The 26123-nt window shown below is 39.2% G+C and overlaps 1 protein-coding gene across 2 annotated transcripts; it reads left to right on the forward strand.

The window, feature by feature from the left end:
- The first annotated feature begins 10437 nt into the window (after window positions 1–10437).
- Window positions 10438–25211, forward strand: HSF2 (heat shock transcription factor 2). 2 transcript variants are annotated; one of them, XM_084284594.1, is made up of 13 exons: window positions 10438–10690; window positions 13455–13563; window positions 13778–13905; window positions 14660–14784; window positions 17059–17134; window positions 18293–18354; window positions 18464–18548; window positions 19359–19525; window positions 20640–20909; window positions 21470–21575; window positions 23090–23143; window positions 23759–23843; window positions 24244–25211. In XM_084284594.1, exons 1-13 carry the CDS (start codon window positions 10550–10552, stop codon window positions 24531–24533), a joined length of 1698 nt encoding a protein of 565 aa, XP_084140720.1. In that variant the 5' UTR covers window positions 10438–10549; the 3' UTR covers window positions 24534–25211. The 2 variants fall into 2 exon arrangements, with proteins under 2 accessions (XP_084140720.1, XP_084140721.1); XM_084284595.1 differs by lacking the exon at window positions 23090–23143.
- The last annotated feature ends 912 nt before the right edge of the window (window positions 25212–26123 follow it).

The following is a 26123-nucleotide window of genomic DNA, read 5'->3' on the forward strand; positions in this document are numbered from 1 at the left end:
AAAGCATTTCTAAGAGCAAATCTGAAATTTTCTCCTGTGGAATGCCTACTGTTTTGTGGAGAGAAAATACCAAAAGATTTTTTGAGATTAGGGCAGGAAGTGCAGAAGTCCTCTCCAATTTAGGGAGAATCTGAGTTTGTGTTCTGTTTTGTTTTTACAAGTCACCGTGAAATGACAGAGCCTAGAAAATGATGTATGCCTGTTTTAACTTATTAGCTGAATTATGTCTATATTTTGAGAGGTCGGTGGCTTTGTGTATAATCCTGGACCAAAATGAAGCTATTATTGTGGGAGGTCGTGGAATAAAGCAGTTCATGTTCAGGAAGCAGCGGAGGCTTTTCTTGCTTTACCTCGGTGGTTACTGATCTAAAAATATTAACAAATGTAGAGGTATCTGTAGTTCTGTCTATATCCATCATTGGTGAGGCCACACCTGGAAGACTCTGTCCAGATCTGGGCCCCCCAGTCCTTGAGAGATGTGGACATACTGGAGAGAGTCTAGTGTAGGGCCACCAAGATAATGAAGGGCCTGGAGCACCTCTCCTGTGAGAAGAGGCTGTGAAAGCTGGGACTGTTCAGCCTGGACAAGGCTGATACTAATGTCTATAAATACCTCAAGGGAGGGTGCAAAGAGGACAGAGCCATGCTATTTTCAGCGGTGCCCAGTGCCAGGACAAGAAGCAACAGGCACAAACTGGAACACACGAGGTTCCAGCTGAACATCAGGAAGCACTTCTTTGCTGTGCAAGTGACACAGCACTGGCACAGGCTGTCCAGAGAGGTTGTGGAGCCTCCATCCTTTGGAGGTCTTCAGAAGTTGGCAGGACATGATCCTGGGCAACCTGCTCAACCTTGCTTGAGGAAAGCTGGGGAGGGGGTGCAGAACAGATGACCTCTGGAGCTTGTAGTGTAGATCCTTGTGCCTAACTGATCCTTCATTCATGTATGCAGCAACAATTTATTTCTTAAAAAAAGAGCTTTTCTGTTGTCAGTATGTAGCATGCTTCGTTTAATAATACTGTTGTTAACTTGGCAGACAACACTTACTTATACATATAATTTAAAAAAAAAAAAAATCTTGTGTAAACAATTGACTCATAGTGATATCTCTGTAGTCTTTACCAGTTCCAGATTACTATCTAAATAGTAGACCAGCATACACCCATAATCTTCTATGTGGCAATACTTCTGCAGTTAATCTGTGTTTTCTAAGTCAGTATTCTTCTCAGGGTAGAAAAGTTTTTGAGGTTAGAATTCTGTGCTGCATTTGTCAGTATTGACAGCATTAAACTTGTAAATGGGTATTTTGTTCTCATCAACACCTGCTGAAGGATGAGCAGAAACTACCTTATCACTAGCACAAACTTAGATGCCATCAAGAAAGAAGAAATAGGCAGTACCAACGCTGCTTCTAAATGGATCTGGATCACCACAGTAGGCGTTAGTCAGAACCCTTCCATGCTCAAATGAGTACTGTATATGGGTTTAGATCTTCTTTGGTAGAATGCTCAGGAAAGTAAGTCTTAAATATCTGTGAATAACATGTCATTCTGGCATATCCATATTGAAGATTGGTTAATCCACTAATTTTTTTTTTTTTTTGTAAAAGCATGTGTGTCTTACTCCCTTTTATACACCTTTCCTCTGTAATGCAGCCTCTTCTTCAAACCTTCATGGTAGTCAATAAACACAGCACTGCCAAGCTTATGTGAGTTATCTCAAATAGCCATTTAAAAGATTAGGGTCTAATTAAAATCCCACCAGTTCTATGCTATAGGGAGCAGGGTGACTCAAAATGCCTGTGTCATATGTCTTTAACCTCTCCAGCTGTCCTGTTAGTGACCATGAGTCACAAGCTGGAGTTCTACCACTATCAGTCACTAAATCTGGAAGGTTAAACTGGTAGGGTAACTGATTTAGCAACTTAGGGGTAGGATGTGGACTAGTGCATTACTGAGGTGACAGCAGCCTTTCTGCAATACTGCCTCATTTCTCAGAGAAGGGGGAGTCTCGTTGTCCTTTGTTTTTTCTCTACACAGACTGTGAAAGCAATATTTTCTCGGAGAACTGAGCTGACTGTTGGCTGATAGCATTTTAAAAAAAGTTCATGGGAATTTCTCAGGCTGGTTCTTTGTGTGAGCATTTTGTACGCTTCCTATGCAAAAACAATAAATGAGCACCTTCCCCTAAATGCCAGAGCTTATAGCACCTGACACAGGAGGAGGGTAATTAGTCTACAGTCCCCCTGAGTCTGGAAGAAGGTTGGTGGCTGATCCAGTCAGGAAGGTCAGATGTATAATAAGTGAAATTGTTCCACTTCTGTGAAGGGGTAGTGTTTATTTGGTAGATGATCGTGGTGCCCACCTACAGAACATTTTAGCAGACTGTGCCAAATCTGCTGTAAAAGCTCTTGAGAACTCTTGCCTTGAAGGAGCTGATGGGACAGGCCCCCTTTCTGCCAGCTTCGCTTCCAAAACCAAACTACTATGGGATTGCAGCCATTTGACCAGCTCTCTCTCTGGTTCAGGGCTGTTCTGTAGTGTTTCATATTGGATTTTTTTTTTTTTTAATGTAACAGAACATGTCTTTACCAGGGACCTCATATTTGTCCTTGGATTTATTTGTTGTTTTTTTTTTTTTCCCATTGAACCTATGGTCAGCTTCTTGTTTCATCCCTTGTCAACTTTTCTAAGTTTTACTTGGACTTTTCTGTTTAAGACAGTTCCTGATCTTTGCTATAACTGATCTAGGTATTTCCAGATGTGTCACAATGAAACAGATCTTTCCCTGAGGGAGGTAGAGATTATCCTTTTGATTTAAAAAAATCTCCTTATGCTCTTCAATGCTTTCACAGAATGTTTAGAGTGGAGCACAACTCCACCCATAGATTATTAAAATGGGTTTCACAATATGGAACAGGGGTGGGGAGGATCTTCTGGGTCATGTTTGACCTGCTCCATTGAGGCCTGGGGATCCTTACAGTTCAGCGAAGATGTATACAGCATATACATAAACTGCATTCATGTGTTCAATCCTGATGTTTCTACACGAGATGCTGGTTTTGCTACTGCTGTCCAGTAGATAAGTAGAACACCTCTTGTCACAATGAGGTTAAAAAAGACTTTGCAGAACTAGTCCTTCTGTACAAACTGCAGTTAGAGCCTGTATGTCTGATTTTTATTTTTTGTGGCCTTTCTTGCCTTTGAATGTTTGAAAGGAGAGCTCTGCACTTAGTGGTCACCTAGAGACAGCGTACACAATACAAAGGAGTGATTTTTCTCTTGAATTTCAAGCTATGACAACTTGGTTTAGTTATAGTTATAAACAGCTATTAAGTGTCAGGTTAGATTAACTTTTTCCTTTTCCTGGAGAAAATCCACAGATCTAACAGCAAGCTTTGATAAATTTAAAACAAAATATCAATAGACTTGACCTCTTGCAATTTTACATCTGTAGGCACAGGGGAAAAAAAAAAAAAAGCATTTCTCTATTTCATTGCTGGTTACCTTGGCTGCATTTGAGAGCATTTGTGTTTTGGTTTGGTTTTAAGCGTTGCGTAGTGTTAAAACTATTACACAAACAATGTTTTCATTTTACTTCCACGCTAACTCCTACAGGCTTCAATAGAAATGCATACAAGAAGCAGGATTTAGTCCTAGCTTTACAACATTCTTATTGTCCTTTTAAACCTACAGCTTTTACAACAGTAGCCAGGAGGTTTTCAATTGTTTCAGAAGATTTCTGAAGCTAGCAGGATTTGGAGTACTGCACTGAATAGTTGTAAAAAGAAATTGGTCTGTATAATCAAGTTATGAGGTCAGGGTGAGAATAAAACAAACTGCAATAAAAATGTACAGGCTCATTAACTAAGAAAGTGTATCTTGACAAACCAAGCTTTTGGAGAGTTAAGGGAAGTTAGCAAGCTAAAAGAATAGAAAATCTTGGAGGGTAAATGCTCTCTGAAGAGTTGATTTATGGAACTGGGTGAATCTCTTAAACTAATCTCCTTTTCTGGCCTCAAAACAGATTCAACTTCACTGGAAATGCTCAGAGGAGAGGTATGCCTCTCTTCACCAGATAGGCATGTAAGACATTGAGTAAGGCAGCACACCAGTGGCATTTTAAGATTGGGCAAAGGTGTATGCTATAGAAAGTAGTCTTAATGTTTTCTGCAACTTAAGGTGTTTTCTAACACTAGTGTGGCAGAGTTGCTGTGTGTTTTATTGTTATTTTATTAATTATTGTTTGGTTTTTAATGTTGGAAAAAATCTGTCTAAAATGGTCAAAGTGTTTTCTCCATGCCTGAACCTATGCATTGTGTTATCGCGCATAAACCTGTGTTATCAGGTTTACATTCTTTTTCTAGAATATATACATCCAATATAGAGTGTGTCATCAGACATAATAGAGAACATCTAGTAAGAAACTGAACTTCTGCCTGTTACTTATTCACATTAAGAGATTTCTTCTAACCTAAGCCTATGTTGTTTCTAACACCTCCTGTCTCTTGTTGACACACAGTGTTTTCATGCTTATCTTCATTGATCAGAAAAATATTAAGCACCTGGAAAATCACTTAACCTAGCCTTCATATTATGACTTAAAGCATAAACTAAGAGGGGGGAAAAATAAGTCTAGCTTTTTTTTGTAGTCTGACAAAGTATAATTTGCCTTACCTCATGCTTCCTTAGCTGCTCACTTTCACTCCTGGACCTTTCTCTTGGTTGGGATAATGAAACTGCTTTTGCATCTGAATTATCTGAACTGTTACAGAACTGATACAGGTTAAAAATTTATTCCCTTCCCCAAGGTGTTTAAGGAATTTAAGGAATTGATCGTTTATATTTTGTATTCCAGTTTGTCTTGATCTAGTAGTTATCACAGCATACTGTAGGAGATGGTACACTGGAGATGGTGGAAGGGATTGAATACCATGGCACTGTTGAAGGGATAGAGAGGACAAAATGCCTATCAGACCTAATCTGACCTACAGTCTTCTGTGTCCTGAGGTGGTTCAGTGTAATCTTCATATATTTTTGAAGGAGCAGCACCTAGCTCAAGAGAACTAGAAAACAGCTGTTTCTGAAGAGGAACATGGAGAAATGTTTGTGTTTTGTTTTGTTTCCCTAGAGGTATGGGGGAAGATGGCTATGTTTATGGGCCTCTTTAGTAATATAACTAGTAAACTTGCAAGTGGAATGCCCTTGTCATCTGTGTGTATGTGACTGGCTTGTTTGTTTTCTTATTTTATGAATGAAAAATCTGTACTTTAAAAAAAAATTGTCACAAATACAGAGCACTACATCCTGAGATTTGTTCCTCAGCAATGAGTGGAGAACCTTAATAATCAACAGGGAAATTAATGAAATCTCAATCTGTTTCTAAAGTCCCTAAAGAAGGTAGGTGACTGAGACCTGATTGCATCTCCTATCTAGAGGCAGGGATAGGAGGAAGTGATGTGTTGCTGAGACTCCATTAAAGTTTCAGGATAAGGCACCAAATGTGCAAACCACAGACAGCATCTGCCAAAACTGTGAAGTCAAGATTCTGTGTGTATTTAGTTCTTACATCTGCAAGATATAGAAAACTAATGGTTGCTGCCTTGTCCTGTTTTTTAACATATAATCTCAACATGATAGCCAATTTGGGAGCAAGAAGAATATACGGCCTAGCAAGAAAACACGTTGATAGCAAATCCAAAATAACTTGATTATATTTTACTAACTAAACAAAGATGATTACAGCTGCAGTTGCAGCATAGCTGGCGTTTCAGTTTGATTTGAACAGTTGCTTAAGCTGTAGTTTTAACCAAACTGGAAAGGACATAGTAAAATCCTGTGGAAACTGCAGCAAGTCATTACTTTCTCTAGTGTCTCTTACAATACTAGTATTTGGGTCATGTTCTTGGACATCAAGTAATTTTTTTCCCTTAAAATTACAGGAACTTGAACAATGAAAAACAGTGGATTAGACATAGATGCAGAAGATTACTGTTCTACTTGTTCAGATTCAGATAAATCAGACTGAGATTAACCAGTTTGGTTTGTTATATTTTCAGTCTGGGGGGGGGTTCTCAGTTTAAACAGGCTGAAGAGGGTTGTTTGATAGACATCAGCAGGGTGAAGTGGGAATGATAAACAACAGACTCCACAATCACAGAACAGGTGGGTGTTGTGCGTTCAGATCATCTCTGAATGACCTTTAAGAGGTGGACTAATTTAATATCACTTATTCCTGAGAATAAATTTAATTTTAGAACTTAATTAGAACACATATTTTTACATGCCAAATATGTGGTTAAAATTGCTTGTTGATACTTCGTGAAGAGTTTCTATTCGCTTTGTGCTTTTGGTAAGAGGAAAAACCAAATGGAAGGGATGTTCTTTGAAAGCTTCCAAAAGCTTCAATAAAGATGAATTTTGCAGAAAGCCCTGAAGATCTGATAATCTGGCCTGATATTGGAACTTGTTCTTACAATGGCTTAAGAACTGGCTTTAGGTTCATATTTTTGGTCTCATTTTCAAACTTTCTTTAATGGCTTCAAGCATTTTAAGACTGGATGTTGTTTTTTAAAGAAACTGATTGCATTTAATTGGTTGCTGTCTTAGCTTGTTTAAAACATCTTTTCCCAGTGTGCAACATTTCCTTGTAATAAAATCAAAATAGTCTTTTAAGGTGCATTGAACATTATCATAGAGTTTAGAAGTTCGTGTCTAATTGGGAAAGGCCTGAAACAAGTATTCCTTATACCTAAGCAAATAAAAACGACATAATTCCTGTGCCAAGCAAATAAAAAAAAAAGATATTCCTGTGCCATTTTCATAGCAAGATATCTTGAAGGGTTAGTAATAAATATGAATGGGAGTATGAAATTTCCTTTTTTTAAAAAAAAGCCATCAATTGTGAATGGAAATAGATTTCATACTTAGGTATCATAATTTTAAAACTTACTACCATTCTTTATTTTGTCATTGACCACAAGGTACCCTGTGTGCTGACAGTGCCATCTGCTTTTCTTGCAGATTTTGTGGAGAAGAGAAGGAAAATGAATTGGTTAGTTATTCAAAAAAAAAAAAAATAAACACTACTTGAATCAGATGGACAGCATGAAACAGAGGATATTCATTTTAGAAGAATAACTGCTTCAGAAGCTCTCTGAAATTTTGTCTACCTTGTCTACTCTAATCAGTTGCATTATGAAGACAAATTTCAAAGGCTGCCCCAAGTTCAAGGAGGATTAACTCAAAGCTAGGCCTTTTGGGGACACTTTTAAGGAGATGCTAATATGTGCAGTGTTTGGACTCCCAGGAGAACACTCTTTAGTTAATTAAATGGCATAATATACTTTTTTTTTTTTTAAGGGGGAAGGCTTGGATCAAATTTGGCTGTGAAGTGCTACGCGCAGCATTTGATACTATGGGCATTCCAGGACAGTTAACTTGTGCCCTTACGTATTTGTTCCAGGGGCAACACATGTGCAAGCTCAGTGACTGCTTTGTCTTTTGCCTTCACAGTGATCAATATAGGCAAATCAATAAAGATAAGTGGATCTGAAACATGTGGCATAGTATGCCTGAGAGTTACAGGACCACTGCGTCTGTCTCTATTACCTTATCATAGCAACAACCTTCAAATGCTTTGTACTGCAGTCAGGATAAATAATGGTCACAAAAACAAGAGAGCACTACCTTGAAATCTGTCACCTTACCTTTGACTCCCTTGTCATTTTCAGTTGCTTGTTTTGCATCATGCTGTTTGTCTTAAGGAAAATCCGTAGGCTGGTATCCCTTGGGGAGTTGACTTAGGCTTTACTTGGAGTCTGACATAACAGGAATTTATAAAGACTGCACTTTAGACTCAAAAGAGCCATAGCAACAGCCTGTGAGAAAAGCTTGGCTGTTGACCCTTGCTGTGTATTCCACTGCGGTGAAAGAACAGAATTAAGAGAAGATAGATGAAGTTCATAATAGAAAAGCATTGTTACATGAGGGCTGTTCCTTGTGACCTCTCTTTGTAAGAATATCTGTAAGTAAGCTATAGCACAGAGTCCATTTCAAATAACTTACCTTAAACCACATCAAAACAGGGCTGTCTGTGGCCTAAGCTCATATAAGGGAGAATGAGACTGCTATGTGGCTAGTGTGCTGCTCTGCCACAAGTGGGAGAGATCAGTGGTGGTGTGATTCTAAGCATATGTGATGTCAAAGTAAATAGGTAATGATATGAATAGATGCCTAGCTTTGTTCTGTTGGCTTCCTGCCCAGATTTGCAATGCTGCTACTTACATAGCTTCTGTGAAAGATGTAAGAGAGGTGTCTGTGCAACTGTCCCTGTTGGCAGTGCACTCTCAGTCCCCAAAGCACAAGGTCTTAGGAACATGGAAGTTCTAAGTCCTCCATAGGACTTTGGGCCCTAGGGAGGGGACATGAGGCTGGGAAGGAATAGCAAAATATCCTGTCTGCTGATACCTGAGGGATATGGGAAGAATTAAAGGAAAATGGGAGGAATTTTTTTTCAGAACTCCCAAATTTTCACAATACCTGTAGAGTTTTTGAAGTGTTCAAATGTTTTTTCTGGTGAAGCGAAGGTGGGAATAGTATTGTGGAAGATCTAATTAGCTTGAGCTGTCTCAGAATGGATAATTACCGTATTTCTGCAAGATGAATGGAGGAAAATTTTACTTCAAGGTGGAAAAAGGAGATTGATAGCACTGCTTATGAAGATACTGGGAAGTAAAATAGCTATGGGTAAAGCTGGAGAGATCTACAGTCACTGACTCATAAGGTAACAGGAAGTTTCATGAACATAGGTAAGAAATTACCTTGTTCAGACCTTCTAAGACAATAAACTAATTGAAGGGTTACTTGAGCAGTATGTTAAGTATTAAATTAATAACTTTGAGTTCTTATGCCTTAAGGCCTCAGAAGAAAATTCCTCTTTATTTTTTTCCCCTAAACTGAGGTCCAACAGGAAAAGTTTGACTTCCCTCAACCATGAGAGGTTAGGAACCAAATTATATAAAAGTCTTTGTCACCAAGATGATGATGTAAACAGAAAACATAAGATGGAGAACAAAACTGTGTCCAGATTAAATCATAATTATATTTGCTCTGCTTATCTGGCATTTCTAGCTACATAAATGGAAACTAGTAGGAATTTGCATACATGTTAGGATGAAAAAAATGCTCTGACAATTATTATAAATGTTTTAATAGGTTTTAAGGCATTTATTTTTAGTTTCTCAGGATTGGTATTTGGAATAAACTCAGTAGTTCTGATTTCTTTCAGTCATGACATAGTGAACATGAGTGAATTAGCTTGTTAAAGGTTATTGTAACCAGCTAATGCTATGAGAAAGAAGTTAGTTGATATGTAGCTTGAATACAAAATACTTAAATTCATCTTCCTGTGAACTATTAAGCTAAAAGTTCTTAAGGTGTTTTTCTTTTCTATTACATTGTGCTGTTCCCACTACAGATTGAAGCAGATCAGGTTGACCTTGTTTTGTTGTGTTTTTTTTTTTTTTTTGAGACTTTTCAGATTTGATTTGCTGTTTTATGATGGTACTTAACAAACTGAAACATCAATAACACGGTCAGTGACTGACAATTTGTTATAAAGATAGTCGCTTTAGTGCTGTAGAGGAGCTGCTTAATCAGACTTCACTGCAAATATTTTTTATCAAAATGGTTGGAGTTTGGAAGGAAATGAATTTTACTGCATTTTTGCTATTCACTAGGCTATTTTCCTTCAACTATGTTTTTGATTTAAATCAATCTCTTTTCAGAGGCTATGTAGTCAGTACATCGGAAGTTTAAATACTTGGAAGGAGGTATCCTTAAGGAATGATAGACATCTTCGCTAGAGAGTTAGCTTGGGTGTGTTGTGCATATGCTTATTACGTGTTTTCTCAGATCATCTATATAATAAATTAGCATGCTCTGTAAACTCATGTTTCCACCTGAGTAGCTACTTCCTGACCATTCTACTAGACTACAGAGCCTTCTGAAGACTAAGGATTGGGTAAGAAGGGCATGTTCTCAGCACCTGTGCCAGCCAGGTGACACCAGAAGTGACTGCTTCAGCTGGCTTTGGAGAGGAGGACAGTTTTGTGAGTTATTGTAACTGGAAACTCTGAAAAATCAGCATTTTTATTTATTTATCCTTGCAAGCAGTAAGTAGAGCAAGCACCAACGGCCGTGGCCATCTTGAGGAGGTTCATAGCAGGGCCTGGCGGCAGTTGCCCACCACACACCGAGCCCCGCCCCCTCAGCGCACCTGGTCCCGCCCCCTGCGAGCAGGCGCGCCCCCCATTGGCTCTCGCCGCCTGCCACTTGCACGCGCGGGCGGAGCTGTTGTGGCACGTGAGGGCGGCGCACGTGGGCCCGTTACATAAAAGCGGCGCGCAGGCGCGCGCATGCGCGGGCGGAGGCCGGGAGGGGCGGGGCCGGCAGTGGGGCTGCACCGCGCCGCTTCTTCTCCTCCTCCTCCAGCTGCCCCTCCCCCGGCCGCACCGCGCCGCGCCGCAGCGCCGCGGCTCCCGAGCACGATGAAGCAGCAGCACCCGCAGCAGCCCGCCCAGCAGCAGCAGCAACCGCCGTCGGCCGGCGCGGGCGTGCCGGCCTTCCTCAGCAAGCTGTGGGCGCTGGTGGGCGAGGCGCCCAGCAACCAGCTCATCACCTGGAGCCAGGTGCGGCGCCGACCGTTGGGCCCGCCTCGGGGAGGGGGGGGTACCCGCGCTGAGGGGGGGGGGGGGGGCTCGCAGCCGTTTAACGGCTGGAAGGGAAGGCGGGGAGGGGGGGCGAGGCCGGGCCGCAGGCGGCGGCCACGTGGGGATGGCGGTGCGGGAGCCCCCCCACAACGCCGCCACCCCTTTGTTCGCGGCTGGCCCCGGGGGGCACCGCGGTGGGTGCGGAGGGGCCCCCCTGGGGATATGGGGGGGGGGGGGGGGGGAAAGGTGCGCCGTGAGCCCATCGGGCGTGTCTGGCTGGGCTTGGTCGTCCCTCAGAAATAAATGTGTAAAAAATAAATAAATAAATAAATAAATAAATAAATAAAAAGGGAAACGGGCCCCGGGTGGCCTTCCTCTCGGATCCTTTGTGGGCAAGTGCCAGGCTGCGAAATCCGCGGGTGCCTGAAAATACCGTAAAGCAGGACGCGCCCGCCTCCTTGCAGCCCGGCGGGGCGGTGCGGGAGGCGCGGGGCTGGGCGGCGGGGGCTCTCCCGCAGCGCCGCGCGGATTGTTGCACCATAACGTCATGCCTCTCTCTATCTGAAACGGTGTCCCGGCGGCGTGTGTAAAAGGGCCTGTTCTCAAACCGCCTTGGCATCTTCGGGTGGTGCTGAGATGGCTGCTCTCAGCTCGGTTTATTTTAAATATTCAGGCAACCATCAAGGGTTGCCTGCGCTTGCCATCGCTGCGCTGATACCAGGTTACCGGTAACTTCAACCTGAACGTTTTGGAGAGGGAAACTCGTGGATTCTGCCTGGACCACAGCAGCTTTCCATCTGCTTGTTTCCTTTGGAAGAGAGATGCTGAGGGCTGCTTACCTTACCTGCCATTTTTGCCACCTTATGGACATTTCCCAAATGTATTTATGTATTTATCTTAAGTAAATGTACCAAGGCTGTTACTAGATATCTTTGTATTATTTTCTTAATTAAAAATCAAGGCCAAATTGTTAGAGATTCTGCAAGGCAATTTGTGGAAGGAAGATCTACTGATCGTGGTTCGTGTTAGCAGCATTTAGTAGTTCTTGGGTGGAAGAGGATATTGGCAGCCCTTGGTATGCAAGTGTTTGCCTGTTTTAAAAATACACTATGTCAGGTGTAATAGTGGAGAAAAAGTGCTATAACTCTAACATTTCACTTTTCTCTGTACAAGTCGATGTCTCTACACTGGGAGGATAGACACTGAAGAACAACCATGTTGTCTCTCCATATACCTATCTCAGTGGAGGCTGGGGTGACATTGAAACACATACAGGGAATAACAGATTAAATACTTGGACGATTGTTGTATGCTGCTGTTAGTAAGAATAAGACTTGAAAACTGTATTCAGCTATGTAGTAAGGCTTCGCTGAGTTAAAGTCAGGCCTTAACCTAACGTCTGTTTACATCAGTGTAGATGATTGTCAAGGCAACAAGGACTAGTAGAACTATCTCCCAAATTGTTCTGCTGTAGGTCTGAAAATTCTCAAAGTACCAGTGAAGTCAGGTGCTGTGTGAAAGCTGTCTTTTGGTGTTACAGGTCACTAGCACCAGTTGAATACCTTCAGCTGGTGAGTTACATTAATGCATTAGCTAAAGTCATCTGTTCGTGCTGTTTTGCTTCCCATTTTCTTTATGCTGGCTGATTCTCAGCAGGAGATAGGTATACATTACTGGGAAGTTGGGAACCTTTCATCTTCCTACTGTTCTCAGATTTGTGCTTGTAACACATCTAATGGCATTCCATTTATAAATCGTGCTTCTGGTGATCCTTGCTTGCTTGTCAGAAACAAGCTCTTAGGCAAAGGTCTTCACATGGTCTCATGGCTGGTTTTTCAAGCTGGTTGGGGAATGTACAGCTGCTGGCATTGCGAGGGGGGGGAGGGTAAGAAACAAGTGGGGAGCCCTGTGAACTAAAGGGCTTCTGAGCAGATGGAGTATCAGTGATGGCATTTGTCAAAGATGGTAGGCTTCTCCGTAGGTGCAAAGTGAGAGTACTGTGGGTAGACCACAGAGAAACCTGTACCATTTTGAAGCAGCTGATTTGCATCCTGCCAATTACTTGTCCTTTAGTTAATGGAGCAATATCATTGAAGAACAAAGAGCAGAGCCTTCTTTCTATTTTAATCTCAGCCCGTGGATGACATTTGAGGACCAGTTCAGTGGGGAAAAGATCAGTCCTCCCTCACAGTTGGCATCACAGGGAGAGAGGTATTGTCTTGAGTGCTGTTTGGTAACTGAAATCCAGTGGACACCCTCAGCTTTTCACAGTTTCACCTTCTCTACAGGTCTTACCAAACTAGCCATGCTTTTATGATGAGAAGCGGAAGGGACTTAAGCTGTGTTTTGTTGTGTTGCGGTGGCTTTTTTGTTTTTTACCTTGCACAATCTCTTTGCTTTGTTCCTTCCCAAGACTGTGAAGCTACATACAACATCGATAGTATTCTGCTGTAGTGGCACTGATGCTTGTTGGTAAACTGGTCGTTAATTCATTTCTCTTGAGGAAGTGAAGAGTAACAATAGAAATGTTTCCCTTTAGATATGGATAGCAATGTAAATTAGGAATTCTCTGTTGCTTTGCAGCTGCAGGGTTTGTACACTTTTGTTGTGGAAAACTGTAGGCAAGCAGATCAGTTTTGTGCTGCATGCACAAAGGAAGCATTCCTATGCGGTGATTAATTCTAAAAGCCCAGAGTGTTTTCTACAATAGTCTTTAAGAAGCTTAATGTCTCTCTCGTTTTAGAATGGCCAGAGTTTCTTGGTGTTGGATGAACAGAGATTCGCAAAAGAGATTCTTCCCAAATACTTCAAGCACAACAACATGGCAAGCTTTGTCAGACAGTTAAACATGTGTAAGTTCTTGGGTTTTTTTTGGTTTCTGGCATAGTTCACGATCCTGCATGTGTTTAGTTATAGAGTATTTCCTTTGAGCATTTCTGCTGCGTTCTCTGCTACTAGGTTGCTGTCGCATTCTTAAAACTGATAAAAGGACAGTCGGAGCAATATAGTTTGTTTTCCTTAACGTGGGCTTTGAGAGATTTTTTTTTTCTTTTTTTTTTATTAAAGATGGTTTCCGTAAAGTTGTCCATGTTGATTCGGGGATTGTCAAACTGGAGCGAGATGGTCCAGTAGAGTTTCAGCACCCGTATTTTAAGCAGGGTCGGGAGGACTTGTTGGAACACATTAAAAGGAAGGTTAGTGAAAACTCGATATGTAAAAAAGCTATACCAGTAAGTATAAATGAATAGCAAATTATATGTTATGTTTAATTGCAAGATTGTGAGTACAAATGAGCGTGGTGGAGTCTGGAGAAGTAAATAAACTGTGCTGCTCTCATTCATATACATAAGATCTATTTAAAGCTATTTGGGGGTTTTGACTATTTGACGAGGCTCCTCTAAGTATTTCCCTGTCATAGTTTGACAGGCAGCAAAAATTAGGTGTGTAAATAGAACATTTAGCAAACATCTACTAGGAGTGCAGCACGTGCTTAGACTGTACCGTCACTAAACAGTCTGTTTATGTAGCTTGTTTCAGAGCGCAGCTACCGCAAGTAGTAAAGTTTCCACCAAGGAGGAGGAAAAACATAAAAACGCACATATTTCTGAAATGTGCTCTGTTGTTATTCTAAATAGAGTGAATAAGAACATTGTTATGAAACAAATACACGTTAAGCTGTGGTGGGAGACACTTTTTAGCGTGGGTTAGTTTGAAGCAGTTATGATACAGAGCACTGGGTACAATGCCTGGAAAATCTGAATGAATACAAATGTGATAACTAAAACTAATGTGGTGTCTGTTGTAAGGAGTTTCTGTATTATAGTATTTGATGTTTGTTTTATTACTAACTCATAGTATCAACACTAGACAAAATATACTTGATCTACAAAATAAAATAATAAAAATAAGTAAAGGAAAGTGTTGCTTCTGGATTCTCATCTTTTAAAGGTTTCTTCTTCAAGACCTGAAGAAAACAAGATACGCCAGGAGGATCTCTCCAAAATAATAAGTAGTGCTCAAAAGGTGCAAATTAAACAAGAGACTATTGAATCTCGATTGTCTGCTCTGAAAAGGTAAATGTCCCATCAGCAACTCAGCTCTGAAATTGAGTAATTCTGACAATAGATATTGGAGAACAAATCTGACTTAAGTGTGAGACACAGTTTTAAGGATTTCTGAGTGTCCAACTGTAACTATTGCTTTGGGAAGAGAAATTTCAGTAAAAGAATTGCATTTAAAATGGAATGTTTTGATATGACTTAAAGTAATAAGCAAAGTTGTTGCTTGAAGAACTGTCTAGTAGTAGGCAATTAAACACTATGTTTAATTTTAGTTCCATAATGGTGCCAAGGCTGAATATTAAGTAAGTTCTTAGAGTAGAGTATGCTGAGAATGAGTGACTTCAAGTATGAAATAGTTACTGTGTTTAGTCTGAGGCAGAGTTTGGTTTGTGCAAATTGCTTGTGATACCTTCATACTATAATTAATGTTTTTGCTCATTACTTTTTTATTTTCCTTGTATTGTCTTTATTCCCTCACTGCTGAAATTGCAGAACAATTAATACTTATAAAAATCTGGTTAGAAATCTAATTTGGAAATTCATTAGTTACCTCAGCCACAAAGATATAGAATCTAAAATCCAAATATAAATATTTTTAGAATAGTATATCTTGTGTAGTTATTATTCTCAACAATATGAGAGATGTGTGTCACAAATGTATGAGTGTGTAGATGCAGACAGGATAATACAGGGATAAGCTCTTGCACTGTAAGTCAGAGCACCTCCATGGTAACTCTTCCTCAGGACTCTGGGTTAACAAAATAAATGACTGCTCATCTCTGCAGCAGAGGTGAGCAGTATGTTCAAGTTTTGAGAATGACATAGTGTCATTCAGTTGGTGTTTTCAGTTCTAATTACTTGTGTGATAGAGTATTCAAGTGCGAACATTTTGGCCAGGAAGGGTCTTTATTAGAAACTGGTCAGTCTAAATTAAAATGCTCACATTCATCCTTTTGAATCATAGATGAATTCAGGTTGGAAGGCAGCTCAGGAGGCCATAAGGTTCAAAGCCCTGCTCAGAGCAGGGCTGACTGGTTAAAATGACATTTGGTTGCTAACAACCTGACAGTTTGTAGAGATAAGAAGATAGAGGGGTCGGTGTTTGATACCCATCTTGTTCCACGAGTTTAAAATGATTTAAGTAGAAACAAGCTAAATCAGAAGACCTGGTCCTACAAAAACATGTTCATAAAGCTGGTGGAAAGGTTGAGAAAGTTCAGAATCCCTGACTGCAGTTACTAAATTTGTGATGAAACTGTGCCTTTAAATTGTGTATTAGACATTAATCCTCAGACTGCTGCTAATCTTCATCATACTGCCTATCAGCAGCTGTTTGTGAAAAATAAGCTTAAGGTTTCCTAAAAACATGAAACACCAATGGAGAGATTTTCTTCCCATTTTGGCATTCATCTGTGTTGAAAACTAAACAACGAAACAGAGGAGGGTGGTATGTTGTCTTATCCACTGAAGCTTTTGGTGTTCTTTATCTACTGATTAATATGCTTTATGCTGTTGGAAACAATAAGGTTCATGGATACGATGGCAAGGGTCACTTTACAGCACTTTTTATAGTATCTCTGTTCTGGACTCTTGTGAGAACTGGAACAATCAAGGTTTGTGAAATGGCAGTGTTCCCTGAAAGCTGCCAGCTCTGCTGTGCTCCTATTTTTCAGCACCTAATATGTGCCCCTTTACTGAAGCTAATAAAGGCAACTGTTATAACCTACAGCTGCTTGTAAGGCTTGTTCTACAAAGGTGCTTTCAAGGTGGATGTAGTTTCTGATAGATGTCTTGCATCTAGCAAGAGGTCTGTGAGGAGGGGCATGCAGGCTTGATGAGAAAACGCAGTATTTACTGGTGAAAGGGCTGTTCCCAAGGGGTATTACTTGGCTGTTTAGTCCTTTGCTGCTGCCAGAAACTAGTGGTATGTTTGTTTAATTTTTATTTATTTATTTATTTATGAAAGTGAAGAGAAAATAAACAAAGGAAACAAAATAGTAAGTTTTGAAATGCTGAATGTGTGTGTAATAAGTATTTCTCTGGGAAGAAATATGTTTTAAGGAGGCTGGAAGTTCTCTTCAAGCTATTCGTTGTGTTTGGTTCTCCATTTTGTAGTTAGTTATTTGTGAAGTTTGTTGACTTTGTGATTTTTTTTCACTGAAACCTAAAAACACATTTCAAAGAGGCTTAATGAAACTAACTAATCTTTAACAAAAAATATTCCTGTGAATATTTCAAACATTTGATTTTTTAAATTTTGGTTTTTAAATTATCCTTTTCAAACAGAGAGAATGAATCTCTTTGGAGAGAAGTTGCGGAACTGAGAGCAAAACACTTGCAACAACAGCAAGTTATTAGGAAGGTAAGACTTTGTTCAAACATCAGTATGAGTGCTACTAAGCTAGGATACCCTGTCATGTTACCTTTCTTTGCCGTCACTCTTTTATCATAGCATGGGAAATAACTTCTTAATAAAAGAGCAACTGGGTGGTGCATGGTGAGCAAACCTTTGTGAAACAAACATTCAGTATATTTCACCCCAAAAGCAAAAGTTAAGGCCAAAACTCTTGTAAACATTTTCAAAGAAAGAATTCCAGTAACATCGTAAATCATTCATTAAGATGCCCTTAAAATGGTCCATTGGTTTTTGATTTCTTCAGGAATCAGATGACTAATAGACTGTACTGACAGATCTCTGGAAAAATTGTATCTTATGACAAGAATTATGAAGTTCAGTATTGGAGATTAATTCCACTTAATACTAACTGTGTATTTCTAATGTTATCGGAAAAATAGGTTATTGAATGCAACGCACTGCTAATATGTTAGCTTAGCTTAGCAGTTTTTTAGATTTATTGTCTGCCAAAACCAATGTAAATGCAAAGACTTTACAGATTCTTATTTTGTTTATGTATCAGAAATAGTAATACTATAAGCAGCCTTATAGCAGAGACTTTTGCTGATCTTTTTTTCAGTTTGTTCAAGCCAGAGACTTTCATTTAGTCCTTAAATTTAAAACATATGTGAAAATAGGCTGAGATTTCAAAGGGAAAAGCAGCTGATGAATACTGTCAACTGTATGTGTCTTTTTTTTTTTTAAATCTGTCAAAAAAGCCTTTCATCAGGCCCAGTATTTATAGATACAGGTTATATATATAGTCAACACCCTTACGTGCCTTCTGTCATTAGAATTAGAATTCTTCTGATAGTCTGAGTTACTGGATTTCTTAATATATACTGAGTGATGTGTAAAAAATGATTATTTGATATGTGGAAAAAAAGCCTTTCTCAAACAAGTGATTAACTCTCTTTTTAGATATTACCAGCCATGTTTTCTGATCTACCTTGATTTATAATTCTTTTGAACAGTTCTGTATAGAAAACACTACACACAAAATAAGTGATGTGCTATTTTGGTATAGATTTGATTAACAAAGTCTTATGCTATGAGGTATGTTGGTGGTCAGAGAAAAGCAATTACAGGGTAGATTGACTAATGATAGTATTATTTTCCTCATAGATTGTGCAATTTATTGTTACCTTGGTGCAGAATAACCAACTAGTGAGCCTAAAGCGCAAGAGGTAAATATGGCCTTGAAAACTTGCTATCCAGTAAGTATACTGACATGTTTTGTTGAATAAAATGGAAGAATTAGTTCTGAGATGGCTTTCTTCCTTTACTGTGATTTAGGCCTCTTCTTCTGAACACTAACGGACCTACAAAGTCAAATGTATGTCAGCAAATTGTGAAAGAGCCAGCTGACAGTAACCATCATGTAAGTTCTTTTTGTTTGTTTTTTTTTATGCGTGCAATTTGTTCTGGTGAAGGAAGGAGAGCAGGAGGAGCAGACAGATCAAGTAACATGTCATATTGGGGGTAGAAACATAACTGTACTGAGAGCTTTCAGCTTCTGGAAGCAGTATACCATGTGTATCCTTCAGAAGCCAAGTGAGTTTATAACTACCATTCATTTTTCAGTATGAACATATGTAAACCACTTACCTGTGTATTAAATACGGCTACATGTGATACTACTGAAAGCAGTGTGCTTTTTACAATAGTGTCTTTAAGCATGTGTATGTTCTGCTGTTGTCTCCTGGAGCTGAGGGCCCCATGCAGGGACAAGAATCCACCTTGTGCTGCTTGAATGTGTCACAGCTCTGAAAGTTACTTTCTCCTGCACAAATAATTGTGGATGGAGAAATCATCAGAATGAGTGCTCTAGCAAGTACTACTTAAATGGCAGGTCAAGGCTAGTAGTCACTTTTTTTAGTGTTTGTACTTCTCATGTAGTCCTGTCTTTGTATCTTTTTTGTTGCTTTTGCTAATATATTTTTATTTCTATGCCTGTATTACTTGCCAAGCACTTGTTTGCTGTAGCAGCTCTTCTCCAGTTTGTTCATTTATTTATTCATGTCTTTTTTCTGTTAAACTTGGATCCATACAAACCCCTTGTAATCTCCAATGTGTTGGGAAATTCTTCTACTGTTTTAAATTGCAACATTGTAAGATGCAGTGATAACTGAACAGAATGCTGAAGCTAATTGTCCTTTTGTCCCCTGACTCTTTTTAAAATAATTCTCAGGTACCTCTCAACAGAACTGAAGGGTTAAAACAAAGGGACCAAATTTCAGATGACATCATTATTTATGATGTTACTGAGGATGTGGCGGATGAGGACAATACCATGGTTGATGAAAATCCTCCTGTTACACCAGAAGCAAATGAAGACAGCACTTCAGATTCTTCCAAGTAAGAGGTCTCTAGAATTCTGTATAGGTATTTGGCTGTCAATGCTGTATATTATGAAATAATTCAGATGTTTTAGATACTGTTTAAAGCGGTAAGAAAACTCCATGTATAGGAGCGTCATCTGTGAATTCGCGCTAGGTTTCCTCTGAATTCCAACCAGTTAACTGGCTGTCAGAGTTTTAATATATTGAAGATAGAAACTAGTGAGAAGTAATCTGTATTATTGTGCTTTGTTAAGTGTGCTACTTGTCGAAAGACAGAATAATTGATATCTTCTTACTTCTGGTTGTGAATACAGACAGGAATGGCATCCCTTCTTTTTAAATTTATTTTTTTTGTGGAGATTAACTTGCATGTGCTGTTTATCAAGTGTTGATGTGGTCTTTGAACATTACTATGCTGGGGAATTTTGGTGTTTTTTTTGTTGTTGTTGTTTTTTTTTTTTTTTGCAGTCCAAAGTGGTTTGAGACTACATTTCTTCTTTCTGTACTTAGCATTATAGAAGTAGTTCCTCATTTGCATGGTATTGATAGGACCTGTATTATGAATGCAATTTAGAGATTCATAGTTTATGCTTGAACTATGTAGTTTATGCTAGTACTGTTATGTTTGTTGAACTGATGTCTGGAAATGCATTCTCTCATAGAAAAGTTTAATGAAGGTAAGACAGTACAACTACTTAAGGGTTAAGAAAACCACCAGCATACAGAGGAAAGCCAGTTATTTAAGACTTTTTTTCCTGGTTGTTTTGGTTGCCTTTCTGGTGTACAAAGCAAGCTTAATTAACTGTAACACAGTTGACTGAGATCCTTCATGTTACGACTAATCCAGAGTTGAATTTTGTCCCACCAGAAAGATGGAAAGTACACATAGTCTGTCTTGTTTGGCAGCCTCATATGCTTTGGCCTACTTCATAGCTACTTCACATTTATATGAAAGCTTTTCTTGTTATAATGCAAAAACACCACTGTTTTTCTATGTTTGTAATAGTTGCTAATGTGGTCTAGCAGAACAGTGTCTACTAGCTGAACTTCATTAAAAAAGTAACTAGGTGTATGGAATAGTGTACCAATTTGTGTATGGAATACCTTAATTCATTTGCCTTGTTTTACAGCTGCAGTCATTCTCCTGATATAGTAATTGTGGAAGATGATAATGAGGAAGAATACGCTCCTGTAATTCAAGGGGATAAAAGCACAGAATCAGTTGCTGTCCCAGCTAATGATCCCCTCAGCCCTGTCAGTGACAGTACAAGTCCGCTCATGTCAAGTGCTGTACAGCTGAACAGCCAGTCAACTTTAACTGCAGAAGATCCAGTCTCAATGATGGATTCCATACTCAATGAGAGTGGAGTAATTTCACAGAATATAAATCTTCTTGGAAAGTGAGTAGCCTGATGTTTTTACATATTAGAACTGATTGAAATTCAAAGGACTGAACTGGTAATGTTGTATTAAGGCATATATATTATGCTGGTAATGTTCTAGTCTGTAAAGATCCTTCCATTTTAGGTATTTTACCATGGGACCCCCTCTGATTTTCATCATGAAGGGAGTGAATTGGAGTACGTAATCTGACAGTGTGATGTTGTAAATAACGCTGTTTAAACTGATGATGCTGTCAAGATCTATATGCAGGATTCTTGCAGGCAGATTGGACTTCATTAGGACTAGTAAGAGGCAGGAGTTCTGTCTCTGCTGATGATAATCATAGTCAAGAGATGTGATTTCTCTTTTGGAGCACCTGTCTGCTTTACTTGGCTTCTTCTCTAAAAAGTAGGATTGAAAGTTGTCAGTCTTTTCGAGAAGTTAAGTTAATGAAAAAGTCAAAATAGTGCTGGTAAAGATTTTTAGATGACGTAGTACATCTGTATAAAACTTATGTTTTTTTTTTTCTTTCTTCTGTTAGTGGATACAGTAATACAATACTGGTTTTTTCTTCTAGAGTTGAACTTCTGGATTATCTTGACAGTATTGACTGCAGTTTAGAGGACTTCCAGGCCATGTTATCAGGACGACAGTTCAGCATAGATCCAGATCTACTGGTTGATGTAATTTTCTCTGTTTATTTCAATATTTCTAGCATTTTGGTAATACACTCAAGAAAATATTTGTGTGGACTGTTACTGTTTAAAATGCTCAAGATTGTATTTTGCTCTTCCTTTCAAAAAGGACAGTTATAAATATTTGTGAATATGTGTTTCTGGGGCACTGGTATAACTGTACTACACCACTGCCCAAGTGCATGCTGTGGTGATGACAGTGATGTAAATTTTTGATCAAAGAATGGCTTTTAGTGAAATAACGTTTTTATTTGTTGCTACATGAACTCAGACACCAACTAGATTAATACTTTTGCTTTGAAATGGCCTAGCACGGAATCTGTTGTCATCTCAATGAACTTGGGTTAAAAAGGCTCTTGGCATTTATTTTAGGTTTTCTGATGTTTCAAGTTATTTCTTGGGAGTTATGTGTATGTTCTCAATTTCTCTTCAGGTTCACATCTATCAGAATGATCTAGGTTGGAAGGGGTCTATGCAGGCCATCTAGTCCAACCTCCTCACTCAAGGGCCAACTTGAAAGTTAGATCATGTTGCTTGGGCCTTGTCCACTCAAATTCTGCAGTCTCCAAAGGGAGTTTCCATGGCCTCCCTGAGTGCCTGCTTCAGTGCTTTGCTCTCTGTGAAGAACTTCCTTCTGTCAGTCCAAATTCTCCCTACTACAGCATGTCATTCTTACATCTTGTCCTCTATCCACCTCTGTGGAGTTTGTCTTCCCTGCATCACCTCTTTACCAGTAGCGGAAGGGTGCAGTTAGTGCCCTTGTCTGCCCTCTACAGACAAGATAAGCCATGTTTTCTCAGCCCATTTTATGTCTCATGCCCCCTAACCATCTGTGGCCCTTTGGACTCTGTGTAGTTTGAGAATTCTCACACTGGGAAGCTTAAAACCAATCACTCCCTGCAGCACAATCATACTGCTGATTTACATGGGGTGTTGTCTCCCAGGTCCGTTTCCAAGGAGCTGTTCCCTGTCCGTTCGGTCACTAACCTAGGCTGGTGCATGAAGTGGTTGTGTCCTAGATACGTTTGTTTGTTGAACTCAATGGAGTACTTTTTGGGCCTCTTCCCCAGCTTGCTAAGATCCCTCTTAACAGCTCTGCTCCCTCTATATTGTTGACTCCTTCCAGTTCAGTGTCACTTGAAAACTTCTTCAGGGTATGTTCCTCCTTATTGTACACACAATTCTCCATGGAGCAAAGTAATAATGAATTGGTGATTCTCAGACTGCAGTGAACCATGTTACTCTGAGTTAGACATGCTTACAGTTGTTTCCTTTGTGAGTGAAGTTCATGCGATTCCAAAATAAGCTCCGAAAATTTTCTTTGCAGAAGTGGTAACTATCTGTAAATAAACTCTAATCCTAACTGAGGGCAAAAACACTGCAGGGATTACTGAGGGCAAAAACACTGCAGGGATTATTCTCACACATGCAGATGTGACGTTCTTGTATTCTTAATAGGAACATCGAGATACTTAAAGCTTGATGTGTTTTGTCTTATTCAGCTTTTTACAAGCTCCGTGCAGATGAATCCCACAGATCATATCACTAATGCCAAAGTAAGTTTCAAACCCATCATTGCTCAATGTACACACAGTAGTGAGAGATTCAAACTTTTTTCATCCTGTCCTGTTTTCTTTACTGGTATAATAGCACTTTTTTCATGCTCTTGCTTTCAAGTCTTCCATGAGTATAGGAAGGCTGCAGTTGAATTCATCCTGTTAGGCTTTAAATAGGAAGGGGGAAAACACTCTAATTAGCAACATATAATGTCATTTGAAACTGTGAAACCAGAACTTTTGTTACCAGCCTCTTTTGTAAAGATTTTTGTATCTTGTGTCCCACGTTTTAGTACTTACAAACATACTTTGTCAAAATGTTTCCGTCTGTGCTGTCTGGTGGGCAAGGAAACATTAGAATAAGCAGTAGAGCAACATACTAGCTCTTTGAGTTTGTCCTGTTTATAAGCATTAGTTTTTGGTTTTGCTTGAATAAATCCGTGTTTCCATTTCACATTTTCTCAGCCATGATCCGTTAGCGTGAGTAACTAATACCAGTGCATCCCTTCACAAATATTTTTTTAAATGGTTGGTCAGCTAAGTTCTAGTATCATTGCCGTTGCATTGAAAGAAGCTTTGAGGAGTGTATATTTTAGATTTTATTTTGTTTTCCAGATGGAGACAAAGGGAATAGAAACTACTAAGAATAATGCTGGTCCAGCTGCTTCACAGGAAACACAAGTTTTTAAGCCCAAATCAGGTTAGTTGTAATAAGTGTTTTGTTGAAATGTTTTAAGAGTTGAGCAAGTATTGTTCTAAAAACTCTCTCAATTATTTGCTTGTCTAGGTTTGTATGATGCTGATAAGCAAATAACCAAAACAAAATATTTATTATATTTGCTTTTTAGGTTTTTGGCACTGTACCAGCCATAGAGAATCTGATGTTCTGCAGGAGAATCTGGATAAATAACTTTATGTAGGGATGTAATGAATGTAGTAACTCTTTAATAATTCAAAACAAGCACATAGAACTTTTCATTATGAATCATTTTTAAAATAAGTTACATGGGGTGTTGGTTTTTTTGTTGCTTTTTCTCTTTGTCTTTCTACGTGTAGGATGGCATGTGAACTGATAATGTTTTGGGAATTTTTTCCTTTAGATAAGCAACTCATACAGTATACTGCATTTCCACTGCTTGCATTCCTTGATGGGAACCCAGGTTCCAATGTTGAGAGTGGGAGCTCCACCACCGAAACTCCTTCCTCTGTGGACAAACCGCTGGAAGTGGACGAGTTCCTGGAGAGCAGCCTGGATCCCGAACCAACTCAGAGCAAGCTGGTGCGGCTGGAGCCGCTGACAGAGGCAGAAGCAAGTGAAGCCACACTGTTCTATTTATGTGAACTTGCCCCAGCACCCATGGACACAGACATGCCGTTCTTGGATAACTAATGCAGTGGGGACTCTGTATATAGTCATGAAGATGAACTATTTATTTAGAATATTGTTTGGTATATGAGTTTTTTGTAAATCACTGTTTTATGTAACCAGATAATGTGGAATTCAAAATATCTTTCCTATCTTCCTTCAAGCAATTGTTTAACTACGCTGTGTAGTACTGTGTACACAGCGTACTATTAGGCACCATTGGCAATACCAAGTCAGACTGTTACTATACTGCTGTCAAACACTTGGTATACTACACATATCTCTAAATATCCAAGGTAACTGAACACTTGTTAAGAATAAGCTTTGATTTATGGTTTCTTCCACTTCTGGTCTTACATATGATAACGTAAAATAGTAGTGTATGGTTAGGGAGCACTGACTTTCTGTATCTTGTTTTTTTTTTCTATTTTTTACAACATTTTGTTTAATAAACATGAAGCTTTTTTGGGGTGGGGGGGAACCAGGACCTGATGTAGGCTTTTTTTTTTCCCTGCTTGAACTGGGAACAAAGTGCCTGTACCTTGCTAAATCTTGGTTCTGCCTTACTTTCACTTCAGTGGAAGTGCTTATACATAGCACAAACTGGGGAAAAGTTCTTTACCGCCACCAGGCCCCTTGACTGCATGAGTACTTTTAACTTGGACCATCTACTCTGACAAAATAAATGTTACTTAAGTGTGATACTTGGGAAGAGTTGGTCTCTTATTCCATGTGCCAAATGAATATTAATTCAACAGACTTGGTATTTAATGCCTTATTCAAAATTTGTCTTCCTATGCATATTTTTTGGAAAGTAATTTCATTCGCAAGTTTTGAGGTTTATATATAAAACCCCAACAGTAGTAAAAAAAAAAAAAAAAAGTGGCTAATACAGCAAATTAATTTCTTTCAGCAGTACACAAAATAATTTTACTTTTTCTTTCTGATAGCTGCTGCAGAGTCCACTACTTCCTTTTAGTGGAAAAGTTCTATCCTTACTCCAAAGGTGTGTGTGTTTACTGTCAGTCAGGCTTCTGTGCTCATTCAAGTGAAGTTCTTACATTTGCATTGTAACAGCTGAATAGCAGAGGAGTTAGATGGCTGTGGTAGGTGACAAGCAACAGATCTGTGACTTAGCGTATGCTAAATCCATAAACATAGGGCTTTGTCCTCAAAGCTGTAGCTACAGTGCTTTGTAAGAAACTTCAGGGTAGGATGGCCCTGTAGGTAGAGAAACTGGAATTTAGTACTAATTTCTCAGACATGTAAGAGGAAAATATCTTCTACAATAGTGTAAGCGTATTACAAGTGACTGTTGACAGTGGGGTTTTTGTTTGATTTTAAAGGTATTGTCTAGCCACTTGCACAAATAGCAGACTATGCACCTTCCTCTTTCAGGGAAGGACCAGTTACTTGTTATAGGACTCAAGAACTACGCTATTAAGATAGGTGAAACACCTGAATGTGATTGCTAAAGCTTAAAAAAAAAGTATATAAACAAAAAATATGAAGCAGCTCAAATTATGTTTCATTCCCTACTTCATGATGAAGTAGGACATGCAGCTAAAACACTAACAAGATTTACACATGTGAAAGATGACTACAAGGGGCAGA

This window comes from Netta rufina (assembly GCF_964035555.1).
Source record: "Netta rufina genome assembly, chromosome: 3".
NCBI classification, from domain to species: Eukaryota; Metazoa; Chordata; class Aves; order Anseriformes; family Anatidae; genus Netta; species Netta rufina.

What these genes read in the sequence shown, in the direction of transcription:
- HSF2 (XM_084284594.1), top strand. Translation starts at nt 10,550, where the DNA reads ATGAAGCAGCAGCACCCGCAGCAGCCCGCCCAGCAGCAGCAGCAACCG. An exon ending in TGGAACACATTAAAAGGAAG is followed by an intron (nt 13,906 to 14,659) that starts GTTAGTGAAAAC and finishes CATCTTTTAAAG; the next exon opens with GTTTCTTCTTCAAGACCTGA. An exon ending in AACAGCAAGTTATTAGGAAG is followed by an intron (nt 17,135 to 18,292) that starts GTAAGACTTTGT and finishes TTTTCCTCATAG; the next exon opens with ATTGTGCAATTTATTGTTAC.